The sequence below is a fragment of the Gopherus evgoodei genome, chromosome 7 (assembly GCF_007399415.2).
Source record: "Gopherus evgoodei ecotype Sinaloan lineage chromosome 7, rGopEvg1_v1.p, whole genome shotgun sequence".
NCBI lineage: Eukaryota > Metazoa > Chordata > Testudines > Testudinidae > Gopherus > Gopherus evgoodei.
The window spans coordinates 12144322-12159287 of record NC_044328.1 but is presented as its reverse complement, the minus strand read 5'-3'; the positions used below and the strand labels follow the sequence as shown (position 1 = coordinate 12159287).

General features: G+C 37.4%; 1 protein-coding gene across 5 annotated transcripts in view; it reads left to right on the top strand.

Moving 5' to 3' along the window:
• The window catches only part of NRAP (nebulin related anchoring protein), a 62037-nt gene that overhangs the window by 36856 nt on the left and 10215 nt on the right, over nt 1-14966 (top strand). For 4 of the 5 annotated variants that reach the window (XM_030570642.1, XM_030570640.1, XM_030570638.1 and 1 more), the window contains 11 exons: nt 716-1027; nt 2236-2340; nt 4531-4629; nt 6459-6563; nt 7132-7239; nt 8149-8262; nt 9814-10011; nt 10685-10789; nt 11852-11950; nt 12721-12825; nt 13189-13296. In XM_030570642.1, coding sequence (XP_030426502.1) covers nt 716-1027; nt 2236-2340; nt 4531-4629; nt 6459-6563; nt 7132-7239; nt 8149-8262; nt 9814-10011; nt 10685-10789; nt 11852-11950; nt 12721-12825; nt 13189-13296 — 1458 coding nt within the window. The remainder of the gene's footprint in view (nt 1-715; nt 1028-2235; nt 2341-4530; nt 4630-6458; nt 6564-7131; nt 7240-8148; nt 8263-9813; nt 10012-10684; nt 10790-11851; nt 11951-12720; nt 12826-13188; nt 13297-14966) is intronic. The other variant, XM_030570641.1, reaches the window with a different exon arrangement.

Genomic DNA, 14966 nt, shown 5'->3' with positions numbered 1-14966 from the left:
ACCTCTGTCTTTGGCACTGGTGCAATCACTGCTGGAATGTTGTGTCCAGTTCTGGTGTCCGTAATTCAAGAAGGATATTAACAAATTGGGGAGGGTTCAAAGAAGAGCCTCAAAAATGATTAAAGGATTAGAAATCATGCCTGATCGATTGTGCTCTTTCAGTCTATTTACCTTAACCCAGGGAAGGTTAAGAGATGACAAGTACAGTCTGTAGGTATCTACATGGGAAACAAATATTTAATAATGGGCTCTTCAGTCTAGCAGAGAAAGGTGTAACATGATCAAATGGAAGTTGAAGCTAGACAAATTCAAACTGGAAACAAGGCATGAATTTTTAACAGCAAGAGTAGTTAACCATTGTAAAAACTTCCCAGTGATCATGGTGGATTCTCCGTCACTGGTAATTTTTAAGTCAAAGCTGCATGCTTTTCTAAAAGATCTTCTGTAGGAATTATTTTGGAGAAGTTCTATGGTCCTTTATGGCCTGGGAATCTATTAATCTTTGAGGAGATTTCAGTTTCCAAATGTGGATCTCACTACTGTAGTGTTTCTATCAGAGACCGAAAGGCAAATGCATTTTGGGAGAACCTGAATAATGGCAAAAATGAAATGCCGTCTTTACTTTAAGTGGCTAAGTTACTGCTTGATTGTTAATAAATGGCTACAGCTCCGCTGCATCTCTTTGTATCTATGATCCATTTCTTCTTCTTTACAGATAAAGTATAAGGAAAGTTATGAGAAGACCAAGGGTAAATTGATTGGAGTGAAAGATGTGAAAGCAGACTCACAGATAGCGCATTCTCTCCAAATGTCCAAGTTACAGAGTGATCTGGAGTATAAGAAGGCATCTGAGGACACAAAGTCTCAGTTTCATGTTTCCATGGATATGATAAACCTTGTCCATGCCAAAAAAGCTCAGAGTTTGATCACAGATAGAGGATATAAGACAACCCTGCATTGTTATACTGCTCTGCCTACTGACATGAAAGTGGAATGGGCCAAGAAGGCCTATGGTTTGCAAAGTGATGTAAGTTCACAATCTCATACATTGCATAACTGTTTTATTTGTCTCTTTCAGATGGTTAGGACTTAAATGAATTTCTATAGCTCATGAATTAAAATCTAGGTGTATATGTTTAGAACCAAAAAAATATACGTTATACATTGACAAAATCCATTTAGCTCATAAGAACATTTGAATAAATGAAACTTTTTATCATGGACAAATTTTTTTTGAATCTGAAAATGGAGTCCTTAGAATCAGCATGTATTTGCCAGGTTCAGTGTGTTAAGTCTTTGTGCTTGCATAGCATCTTGCAGACATTAATTAATCCCCAGGGCTCTCCCAAGAGGCTTATTATTCACCTTTGCAAACAGGTAAACTGAGGTAGAAAGAGGCTAAATAATTTGACCAAGATGATTACAGAATCAGTTACAGAACCCAACAGTCCAGAGTCCAGTCTCTTGCTTTAATCACTAGAAACACTTCCTCCTTTATGTGAAAGTGATGTGTGTTTGCTGTAAGACAGACTTACTTCTTTAATGAGGGAGGCTGGGATTTTTCAAAGGCATCTAAGGGAATTAGGTGCCCAAATCTCTTTGCAATTTCATGTGAATTGTGGGCCTAACTCCCTTAGGCTCATTTGAAAATTGCAGCTTTGATGACTGGTTATTTTGTTGCTTGGGGGCGGGATAGAGAGAAGCGGGGCTTGGTCTCTTATTGTAATTGCTGAATAGAAAAATGTCACCACTGTTAGGGGAAAGTGTTCATTTAAACACCCTTCACCGTTCAGGGTCCTTGGACGATATCAGCTGAGACCATTTCCCCTCATTGTGACATTTTAAGTGTTACAAGAAATCCTCTGAAACAGATCTATACCCTCAGAATCCTCATTGTCTCTGCAGTGTCCTTTTAAACAAAGAATATCCAGGAAGATACTGCATATGATGAAACAAGCCTACTTTTTGTATTCAGAATAAGAATTGAAGATGACAGTGAGGGAACAGGCCAACCTTTTTAAAAGATTGCCTTGCAAAGCATACAGCAGAACTGATAATAGATGGTTATACTGCCGTGTCTCTGTATTTTTTCGTTTTACTTGCAATTGCGCAGCCGTGGATAAAACAAAAGCAGGCACTAATTTGGCTCAGTTGGTGTTCCCGATATGTCTGAATCCTCTAATGGCACTTTAAATATATGAGCACCAACAATGGGGCATTTTTTCCCTTTGTCAGAACCAATACAGAGCAGATTTGAACTGGATGAAAGGAGTTGGATGGATAGCTACTGGGTCATTAAATGTGAAGCAGGCTAAGAAGGCAGGAGAACTCATTAGTGAGGTGAGATTTCATGACAGCATGTAACAGAACTTTCTGCATAATGTGTGCAAAATGGCTGTATAAAATTAAAATAATTTCCACTCAAAGGGGAAAGAAAAAGGCATACCACATGAAAGCCCTCAAAACCAGGAATAGGACTGCTAATTAGAGGGAAACCAGATACCAAACACACACCAGTAGGAGTCCATCTAGCCTTTGCAAAAACAAAGCAGGTGACAAATGATATTATGAATAATAATGGCAATCAAACAGTGCTCAATTGCTACCTACTAGCCTACCTTTTTAATGACGCAAAACAGGAGAGATGATGAAAAGATGCACTTATTGCACCTAGAGCCTCCTTTTGTACACGTTCTTTCTTTCTCTCTTTTCATATATATTCACATTGGACATGGACGTCCATGTGGATTTCTCTCGATCCAGCTGTCTCTGTGGATTCTGATCCTTATTATCCCCATGACTCCCACATTACCCACTCAAAAAGAATGCTCTTCAGATGAGCTCAAGAATCCTTTGTGCCTGTTTTTGCAGTCCTTCAAAGGAGCCCCTGGCAGAATCAGTTCAATAGTTTGCAGATTTCTGAAGGAGGGCCTGTTGACCAAATCTTCATCAGTAGAAAACTGAAAGACTTACAACACGTTAGATAGCCAGTGGTAAAACCTAGAGAGGTCACCTGTCCACACATTGAGTATAAAGATGCACCAAATAATTTAGCTTTTCAGTTATCCTTTAGCATGGCTAAGTGCTGGCATTATTGACATATTTCCGTATAATCTTCAGCAGTAAGAGAAAACAGACTTTTAAAAGACAGTTGACCACGTATTTGGCCAGATCCGCTAAAGCCAATGGAACTCTGCCTGTTTATACAAGCTGGGAATCTGGCCCACAAACTTTTAAATTACGCAGAAGTCACAAAAATCTGCATTTCATTGTCACTAACTGGACACTACTGTCAGTAGAGAGGCCAGTGTTTCAGTAGGCTATGAAGGCCGAACCCCTTGAAGTGGTCCCTGTAGGTGAGGTTTGGCCCACATTGACAGGATAATATAGCAAAGTTGCATTGCTACTGCCTCTGTTGTGTCTGTTCTGTCTTCGAATACAGAACTTCAGACTCCAAGACTGTTAATCTGGCCTTTTTTATGAAGACTAAATAATAATATTTGTTTATTTAAAAGTCAGGCAAGATGGGGTTAAAAAGCATCTCCAAGAGCAGTATCTCTCAGCACTTAATTAAATGAATTTCTAGTAAATTATTCTACAGTTCTGTTTTCAGTTTGGGACATATTCTGAGAGGTCCAAAACCACCTTCATCTCCATAAAGTCTTTAGGTTTTACAGGTTGTTCATCCCTTAAGGATTTGGCCCTGTAGCCTAAAAATTGTGTTAAGGGATGTAACAGGGATAGGGATTTAGACTTGGTCATTGAAATCTGAGCAGTTTCTAAAAGAGCCACAAACGCCCCACTCAGGCAGCAGGACTCTGTGTGGAGTGGAGATAAGATTGAAGATGGAAGTAGTACAGCCTAATGCAGGAAGAGTGGTTGCTGATTTGACTGCTACATATGTATGGCCTTCAAGGACTGGGCCATATGGACAAAGTGTAAGCTTGACAATATGGAGCCTTCATTTTAATTATTTATATTTCAAGACTTCTCAGAAGATACTATGAGCCCTTTCAAATAACGGAATTAATCTCAGCATCTGTAAAATATGCAGCAATAATTAAACACAGTATTAGTGATCTCAGTGCAGTTTGCCATGCTCAGGTGTTAGCAGGAAGTATAAAACTTCCAACGAGTGTAATCACGGCCATTTTTAGCGCAGTTCGAGTGGGTACCATTTCTTGCTTAAAGGAACTATAAATAAAAAATGTAATCAATTGTACTGTGTTTGAAGCCACTTAAAAATGCTTTCTTACCCTGGGTCCCAGAGTATTCGAGAGGCATAATCTGATTTTGAAATGTTTCCTTTATATTTTGGTAGAAATGCTTTAATATTAATCTGTAAATGGCTATTGCTAAATTGAAACAAATATTAATCTGAAAGTACTTAGGACATAAAGATGAGGAAAGAGGAATTCTAATTATGTTCACAAATTCATTCTAATCTCGAGCAACCTATGATTTTTCCCTTTCAAATAGCATGAGAGAACAGCACAAAATTCACAGCTTTGATCTTTTTCTGCTCAACAGAAGAAGTACCGTCAGCATCCATGTGCTTTGAAGTTTACCAGTATTAAAGACACTCCTGAGATGATCCAGGCTAGAATTAGTTATAACCAGGCTGTGGATGTAAGTTATAATGTATATGCATTATGATTATAAGAGTGGTATCCTCTTTGAACGACCTGACTGAAGAACTGGATTTCTCTTTCTCTCTCTAAGATTATTCTTGGGAACTCTGAAGCTTCTATGTTCTAGTGAGGTGCACCTTACAAAGGGCATGATTTTTACTTAGTATGGAAGTCTTCTACCCACAGAGCTCCCATTGAAGTCAATGGGACTTCCACACACAGAAGGCTTTCTATACAAAAATATTTTGCAGGAATATGATTTGGGAGTGGGACTGACCTGCCTTTCTTATTTAGAAAATTTTGACCTTTTGAGGTCTAGCAAAGAAAAAAAAATTTGCATGGTTACTATTTTCAAACCCAGATGTTTTACATTTTAGTTTCTGTTAAGACTTTAGAAACAGAATGTGAAGTGATGGGACAAGACAGAAAAAATAAATTAATAATTTTAGGCTGTCACCCTGCTGAGAGAGAAATCCAGGAGGAGGAACCTAAAAGGGAAGAATAGAAACTGGTCTTTATTTTTAATAGAAGGAGTATTTGAAACTGTTGTAGGCTTAACTGAAGTAATGTGGGAGTGAATTGTAAAGTCACCCAACAAAGGCAAGTTTCAGCCAAGAGAGAATGTTTTATTGAGGAGAAAAAACACTGTGAAAATAGGTATTTTTAAAATTGAGAAAAAGATGACAGACCTTTGTGTAATGCAAATGCTAATGTGATATACTAGTACCTTTGCCTTTGGTAGACTTAATAAGAATCAAATTCCTTAATACTAAAGCAGGGTAAATATGAGTTAGCGCTCAGTATCTGCCCAATGTCACAGTTACTCCATGTTTGGAGCAGTCACTGGCAGTCCACTCGGGAGCATCTACAGAACTGGGCCCCTCTATATCAGTGAACAGCGGGCAGAGTAGAGTATTCGAGACACATAGGGGCACAGTCTAATGGTTCTCAAGCTGTGGACTCCCTAAACACTAGAACAGACAGAAAATCTATAGGGAAGGCAAGCACATTGAAAAAGAAGATGGTCCATGAGAGGCTCTCATATTTATGAAACAATAAAAAGCAGTCAAAATGTTGGACAACTGTACTAGTCCTCCCAGTAGGTACATTGTAAAGCTAAATGCAAAGGGAAACTGAGAGATAAAGTGGAAAAATCTTTCAGAAGGTGTATCTGCACACAAAAGGTTTAGATATACTAGAACATTTATTGTGTGCCAAGTATCGGTTTGTTATTTAGAATATGTGTATTGGTAGCACATGTAGTAACAACTGCAGTGTTATCCTACAGGATTGACTACCCAAACTTTCAATAGTCCGTAATTGTCCCATTTTGTTCTATAAAACAGGAGATGGTTAGATGACTGTCTGTGTGTGTATTTATTCAGGGTTGACAATCATTTTAAAGAGGTGTGCCAATGGATCCACAACGCCCAGTGATTTCAATGGGAATTGTAGTGTCTCAGCCACTGTCAAAATCAGGCCCTTCATAGTTGCAAGTCTTTAATGAATAGCCTGTTAATAATTAGCTATCTCTTTAGTCACATATGAAATTGATAACAGTTTTTTAATATTCAGAAATCTAGGGTCTTACATTGATTTTATACCCACGTGACTTCAGTTGAGTTACTCCCAGTTCACCCTGCTTGAGAGAAGTATCAGGCCCCAGCTCTTTTCAAGACCTCTCGATGAATATAACTGCCTGCATTATTCATACTGCTGTTGCTTTTCAGTATTCTTTGCTTTTCATAAACTCAGACCTTATTGTTTTTATCTGAACCTGTGATCAGATGTGCAGTGTGTTCTGTTTGAAATTCTTCTGCATTTCAGAGGCTGTACAAGGAGCATGGAGAGAACATAAAGCATCATTATACACAAACAGCAGATCTTCCTGAAATCCTTCAGGCTAAATTAAATGCTTTGAATATCAGTGAGGTGAGGAAATCAGAATCTGGCCTTTAATTTTTCAGAGGAAGAGTGAAAAAGATGCCTAGAGTATCTTGCCAATTTTACAGTACTGTATGTACTTCCTGTCCCTCTCATATATATATATATATATATATATATATATATATATATATATATATATGATCATTCTATGGCCCGATTAGCCTCTTGGTAAAATAAGAAATCAAACGTTATTGGATATTTCTATAAAATACATGCTGTAGGAATTACTTTGGGAAAATTCTCTGTCCTGTGTTATATATGAGAGCAGACTAAATGATCACAATAGTCCTTTCTGGCCTTGGAAACTATAAATAAAAGTCAGAACAATAGACAAATTAGAAATGAACAATTGAGAAAGTGAGTTACAGCCCTATTACTAAGACTTGTGTTCTGTTGTACATCTGTCTTGTATTGATAGCTTTATTTATACCAGCCCCATCTATTTGAATAAAATGAAGCAAACACAATGATGCTTCTATTATAACAACAAAGGTGCAATGTCAACCTGCTGTGTAGTAAATGAATTTAAATGCTGTTCAATATTTCCAAACAGACTCACTACAAAGAATCCTGGAGTAAGTTAAGAGATGGTGGATATAAACTGAAGTTGGATGCCATTCCCTTCCAGGCAGCAAAGGCTTCAAGTGAAATCATAAGTGATGTAAGTGAAATTACTGCTAATTTTGTGCAATATAAAATACTATCTACTCCAGACTGTTTCTGTTATGGTGTGTCAGTGTTCATGGAAACAGTATTTCCATCCTACATGCTGAAGGGGATCTGCCCCATGCTCCATTCAACTCTCGGCCTCCCTTCTGAGACTAAAGGCCCAATGAGGTGTCATTCGTGGCTGAGGGCTTTTAAATATGGAGTTCTGAGATGGCCAACTCATTTCAGATACACACTGAACAACCATAAGGGTTGTTGACAGCTTTCAGTCATTATCAACCTAGACTACATTTGAAGCAGAAATCTATAGGCAAGAGAGATTTCAGAATCAAACTTTAATTTCTTAAAACACATAGTCCTATGAAACTGAATTTTTACTGAAAAAATAGGTATAGCAGATTTATGTATATAAAAGACTATGCCAGTGTACTCATATACATAGAAATGCATTAGGAAAGAATGTCATATCCATCATATGATAGCATGTGGTGGGACCCATGTTGCTTTCTAAATATCTGCATTTGTATATTCTTCTAAATAAGTCAAGATACTGAAAGATGTGTGCTGACGAGGCTCTCTCAACATTCACTTAAGATTTATTCAGTGTTCATCTCTTAACACTTGGCAAAACATAATACATCTTAGCAGGTGTAACTAAAATTTATAGTCTAAAGATTTACAACAGCTTCGTTAGAGAATTCTTTACACCATCTATGACTTGTGTCGAAAAGAGGAATAGACTTCTTGACTGCTTCAACAGTTCTTGTTCATTCAGTTCATTTGCTCAATTACTGTTCCAAAAAAAAAAAAAAAAAAAAAAAGCAAGACTCAATTTTGGTCAAAAACTCACCTCTCTTGTTACTTGGCCCTTATCAAACTTCTGTTATTTTTTCCACTTCAGTACAAATATAAGGAGGCATTTGAGAGAATGAAAGGACAGATGGTTGGCTCACAGGCCTTGGAAGATGATCTTAACATTGCTCACTTAGTGCATGCAGCTTTGCTACAAAGTGATGTAAGTACAAGGACCTGGGAATGAACATGTAGAAACAATTTTCTAATGACCATGGAAAACAGACCCTGCTGTGGATAGGTTCTCTGGCATATTACATAAGACTCGTCTTCCTTTACACTGGCTAAATACTTTACATTAATTGCATTATTCTTTTACATTAAATACATTATTATTAATCTGAGTGTAAAATAGCCCTACACTGTATTATCTCTACAGGCCTCTTAATCCATGTAACTGTTTCCAGATATATAGTATGTTGTTCTGTGTGTATATATATCACCAAGGGACAATTATAAATGGTTAAGAAGAATTACTAGTTTTCAGGTAAGGATTTAAACTATATAATTTGGAGATCTAACTTTTACGTTGAGTATTTTCTACTTACTGTACTCTATAGAGCCTATATGTTGACTGCACATATGGAATTTCAGGTTGCTTCTTATGTCATACATTCAGTATATTGTCCTGGTCTTGAAAGGTGCTGAGCACCACAATTTTCATTTACTTCTTATGGGAATTGTGACTACCCAGTGCCACTCAGAATCAGACCCTATGACCCTGATCCAGCAAAGCGCGTCAGTGCTTGTATGAGTTTAAGACATGAGTAGTCTTATTGAAGTCAGTAGGGCTAGGCATGTGCTTAAAAGTTTTATTCATGAGGGGCACTCAGTGCAACCAGCACCCCTTGAAGTAAATAGGAATGTTTCCATGAACTCCAACCACTGTTGGATTGGCTTTGTTATATCAAGGTGAGAACATCATATTTTTTGTTGTAAGCCCAACAACGGATATTAGTTCTAGTGATCTGAAAACCTTAAATAAAGGTCAGTTTGGAGCAGATTTTAATAAAGTAATAAAGAACCATCTGCACCACCCATCAAGTTTGTTAAATCATTTTGATTAGCACCAAAAACTCTACATGTTTCTCTGAATCTCCTGAGTCAGCATAAGTCATTTGAAATTTCATGAGAATAAGACTTCTCTGAATTTTTCTACTATTTCATCATCTTTTTCTGGCCAGAACTAAGTAGTGCAAAGACTCCTGTGAAAATAATTTTAAAAATTTATAAAAGGTTACCCAAGTATGTTAGAATTTTAAAACTATTTTGCGTGAAGGTCTGGGCTAATTCTTGTTTTCTCTAAAAAGGTTCAGATATTGCTCTATAGGTTTATTATCATGAAATATCTTTAAGAGTTTGTTAGTGCTTTGTAAAAAGATAATTAGTTTTTCAGAATCAACGTGAGATTTGCAGTTTTACCAATAACTTCTTTCTTTAGCTTTAATTATATTCAGCCTTAAAAGGATTCCAAATATAGATAATAACATTGCAATTATTTTAAAATAATGTTGACGACTACTCTTTTTTGGCCAAAAATTGACTGTCATATAATCTAATTTCGTGTATACTTAAATTGGGCTGGGGAATTTATTAAAATAAGAGAATGATTAGTATAGGAAATTGGAGGAATGTGGAAACTATCCCTTTAATCAGAGCTTGAATTTTAAGCCATACCTCTGTCTATAAAGTGATCCATTTATTTTTATAACAGGTAAAATACAAAAAGGGTTTTGAGCATATGAAGACTCAGTTCCATCTGCCACTGGATATGGTAAAGTTAGTGCATGCCCGGCAAGCCCAGTCATTAGTCAGCGATCAGGAATACAGAAAACTACTTCACCAGTACACCTCTGTGACGGATGATGTGAGATTGCAGTGTGCTAAGAAAGCTCATAAACTCCAGAGTGAGGTAAATGAAAGTCATCTCAGTGATTATCCCTTTGGGTCTGACACATGATAGTTATATTCCAGACCATTACATCCACAGATACATATATCTGAGCAGCAATTGTGGAGTAAACAGGGACTGTTCTCCCTTGATTACATTGATGAATGAGACGTGTATCTGTCTGGGATTTGGGCAGTAAAGAGTTACAATAAAAGGAATTCTCCAATGAATGAGATGGCCTTCTGAAGGCCCTGTTAATTGTGTAAACTGTTTGCCCTGTGGCCTTTGACCTGCTATGAATCTGAATGTAATTGGTGCATATATCCAGAAGAAGGCTGCATACAATTTTAAAAAATCTGATTCGTAAGAGACCTATAAACTGTAGCTTAAGACTAAATCTACACAATCAGTGGAGTTCTAATAAGGACGAATTTGGCCCACTATGTAATCTTGAACTACACAATTCTTTACAAATCCAGGGCCTACACCACCACAGGCAGTGTTGTGCCTTGGAAAGATGCCTCTATATGCCCCTATCGATCAGTTTTACACCTTTATGATAATTTGACCTGTCTTGTAATAGCCTAGGCTTCTAACTCAGAGATGCTGTAAAATGTAAGATTGTGTCTACCTGGGTGCTGAGGGGGCATCTTAAATACAAACTTGTAAATTACTTTTCCTGGGTTCCCCACAGAATTTGTACAGGTCTGACATGAACTTTATGAAAGGAGTTGGCTGTATTACTCCCGGGGCCCTAGAGATTGAAGGAAAGAAGAAAGCTTCTGAACTCATCAGCGAGGTAACAAGAGAGAGATTTGATTTCTCCAGTACAAACAAGAATTTGCCAGATGCGTGTTTAATAAACTGGGTTGGCAAAGTGACTCATTGGATTAATGGTAGACTCCCTCCCCCTTGATTTGATCACACCATTAATGTTCTGATTTCAGATGGGTGAACCTGATGGAGTCTGAGGTTTTGCAGACCTCATTAACTATTTTCACAATCTTTTCCTCCTGTGTTCTGAATGCATGTGGTTAGTATTTTTAAGATGCATTATTTTATATAAAAAAGTATATTTCCAGCTAAGAGGAAACCTGTGCCCTCTATTACATAGTAACATTCCCCAAAAGCTAGTCTGGCACTTTGGAGTGACCTGAACATTGAATTGTTCCTTGCCCCTACTCTGCTCCTTTTTTCAGAGTTTCTCTGTGTTTTGCATTCTGGCTACTCAGAATTCTGTTTTCCACCCTATTTTCCAATTTGATTTTTCCTTCTCCACCTTCTCCCTGCTGTTCACCTTGCTAGTTTCACCAAAGCAAAAGTGACCATGTTCAAATAGGTTTGGAACTAGGCAAAAATGAGTTTGCACATCTCTAGTCCTACTCTGATGAATAGATCAGGTGCTTTGATCCTTGTGATGAGCTCTGGTTTTTGTTCATAATTCTCACTTACCTCCTCAAAGTAAGTGAAACCTCAACTTTTCCAAGGGCTTGAAAGTGGAAAGTTCAACTGCAGCAACTAGGGATTGAGCCTTTGACAAGGAAACTCTGATTTCAATAGTCAGGACCAGTGACATGAAGAGGTAAAATAATAAAATTTCTACATCAAGTTTGGCAGCACACTGATTTAAACCATACAATATTCCCTATCTGTTCTTCATTGTCACTAATGAGACATGAATGCACCAGATTAATGGGAGCAATTGATAAACTGGCCTAATGGTTAATAGATGAACATTCTTTACAAAGCACTATTTTAAGCACAAGAAGTGAAACCAAAGCACTAGTATTAGGGAGACAGGTCCCTTATCTGACAAGACAATTTAGTGCTTCTGTTCATTTTTCTTTGTGTGTGAACTCAGAGTAAATATCGTCAGCAGCCACATTCCTTCAAGTACACATCGGTGACAGACTCTCCTGGCCTCCTTCATGCAAAATTCAGCAACATGATTGCTAATGAGGTAAGCTCTAGTAACGTGGATCAGAAAATGTGCTTTTTAAAATGCAATGAGCTGGGGAAGGAGGAGTGGGAGGGAGAGAACCTCATTCTGAGAAACATAATACATCAAAAGGAAAGAAGGCATTATTGATTTGTGCTTTGGCACAGTTAGAGCATATTTTATTATTTCCGGACAAACATTTAGTATCATTTTGTCAATCAGATCTCTCCTTTAAAACTTCATAGATAGCCTCCATTTGAGATGAAGTCCTGTAATCAGGTTTTTCTACCTGAAAGCAAACAAAATGCAAATCAACTGCCTCAAAAATGTAGTAGAATCTACCTTCTTTGCATAGTACTGAACAAGCAACATTAGAGCCCACCTATTGCTATTTGAGAACAAGAACATCTTTCTCATTTTTGAAAAATTCACCGTGACCTGTCAAACATGCCAATTTCAGGAAAAATCCAACCACCGCAAAGTTCACCCCTCATTGAGACCCTCTTACCTAATATCTGCTCCTGGTATTTCTGATGGAACTAACAGTTCTGAAATATTTTCCTTAATATTTGGAACAATTCCTCCCCTCCAAAAAAATAAAAATAAACCCAACCCAAACCTCTTTCTAAAACAACAAACCCCGCCACCAAACCTATATAGGTGCAGTAAGCTTTGGTATATTTCTTTTGTACTTTTGTTCTAGCAAAATATTTAAGGCCATGCACTGTTGTTATATTATTTAAACATTATAGAAAATGAGTGGCAATTCTATTATCAAATCTCTTTCCTAGCGCCTGTATAAAGCAGCTGGAGAAGACATTCTGCATCACTGCACACTAACCCTAGGCCTGCCTGAGTTTTCGCGGGCAAGAATAAATGCAGCTAATTTCAGTGATGTAAGTGTTTGTTTTTTTCCTTACGCATATTTGGACTTACCTTGAGGAACAGTTCTGTACTGGCAGAGGTTTAGGATTAGATGACCTATTGGATCTGTTCCATTTCTGTTTTCTCTAATTTGAATGCATGCACACCATTGGCTATTAGCACGTATACATATGTGAGTAAAATAAATCTACATAAAGAATAAGCTACACGTGTGTGTTTGAGATAATAAGATCTTCTATAGATTAAAAAAAAACCTTTGGTAGTAAGAAATTGACTCACTAACTGTACAAAAAATGTAAGAGGGTTTCTTTGTTCATTCTTTCATGCATTTAAAAATGAAACAGAGAAATCTACATGTGCCTTTCCCACTTTAGGCAAAGTACAGAGAGTCTTGGCATAATCTGTGCGCTCAAGGCTACAAGCTGACAATGGAAGCGATCCCTTTCCAGACTGCCAAGGCCTCCAGAGAAATTGCTAGTGATGTGAGTTGAATGATTCAACCTTCCATCTTGCCTGATTTCTGTTAACTTCATGTAAAACAATGTCTAAGGCAGATTTTACTGAATTAAAGCAACCCTATAACCATGTGAGACGAGTGTGAGACAGACTATATTACTTATGAATGAGATTCTTTGTGTGATTTTTTTTTTTTAAATAAAAAGAGTCACAGCTAATCAGAAACCAAACCCAGTCAAAGATCTGGGAAACATCCAGTGATTTTAAATATGGTGCAAGGTAGGGAAATTCTTCCCCTCTCTAATCTATCTAGATCAGGGGTAGGCAACCTATGGCACGGGTGCCAAAGGCAGCATACCAGCTGATTTTCAGTGGCACTCGCACTGCCCAGGCCCTGGCCACTGCTCCGGGGGGCTCTGCATTTTAATTCAGTTTTAAATGAAGCTTCTTAAACATTTTAAAAACCTTATTTACTTTACATACAACAATAGTTTAGTTATATATTATAGACTTATTGGAAGAGACCTTCTAAAAATGTTAAAATGTATTACTGGCATGCGGAACCTTAAATTAGAGTGAATAAATGAAGACTCGGCACACCACTTCTGAAAGGTTGCCGACCTCTGATCTAGATCTTCAGCTCCAAACTTTCAACGTATCCACTAATTATGGGTGTCTGCCTCTTTTTGGACACCCACCTTGGGCCTGATTTTCAGAAGTGCAGAGCACTTACAACTTATACTGAAGTCACAAGAAGCTGTGAGTTCAGATCCTCCAGAAATCAGGTCTTAGACATCTCAAGTTGGGCACTGAAAATTGGACTCCTGCAAATGTATATCTCAATAACTTCCCAGGCAAGGAATACATATGTTTCTCATCTTCAGAATTTTCTCTGGTTCGGATTATCATTTTCAGAACACATTAGGACATGGTGCTATTTTATCTGTAGCTAGTTTTAAGTCCTTTCCTTTCCCACGAGGGATTTCTTAAACAAATTATAAGAGTCACCGTCACCGATAATTGAAACGAAATAAAAATACTTAATTTTGCATAGCATTGAGCTACATATTTTATTATGTCCAGGGGAATAAGATCTGAATGTTTTAAACATATATATACATTTCACGAAGTAGCTATACTTAGCGATTATATAGTGCTTGTGGCTGCAGCCTCAGATCTGCAATTCTGTAATAAAATTACGTCCATTTACAGGAGGTCTGAATTTGCCCCTTCATCTTCAAAGCACTTTATAAACATTAGCTACTGTAATTTAATCCCCTCAATTCCCCTGAATGGTAGATAAGTATTATTATTCCATTTAGACTACATTATAACCTCTTCAGGCCAGGCTTGGACCTTCTCTTTAAAGTTCCCTGCACACTGTTTATGCTATATAAGTAATAACAACAACAACAATAATCCTTGCCATTTCACAGAGAGGATAAATGCACAGTCACAGAGGGAATCAAAGTCAGAGCTACAATGAGAATTCAATCATTCCTGGTGCTTATTCCTATGCTTAGACCTCTCTCAAATCAGTTTATGGTCCAGGAACAGTTGGTCGGAAAAAAAACTGGATACAGTGTGCACAATGTTTCTCTTGGGTAGATTTTGCATTCTCTTTTGGCCACTTACAGTTGGTATCTAAAAAGGGAATTTCATGGGAGTTAAAATTACAATGCACAATCTGAAGTTA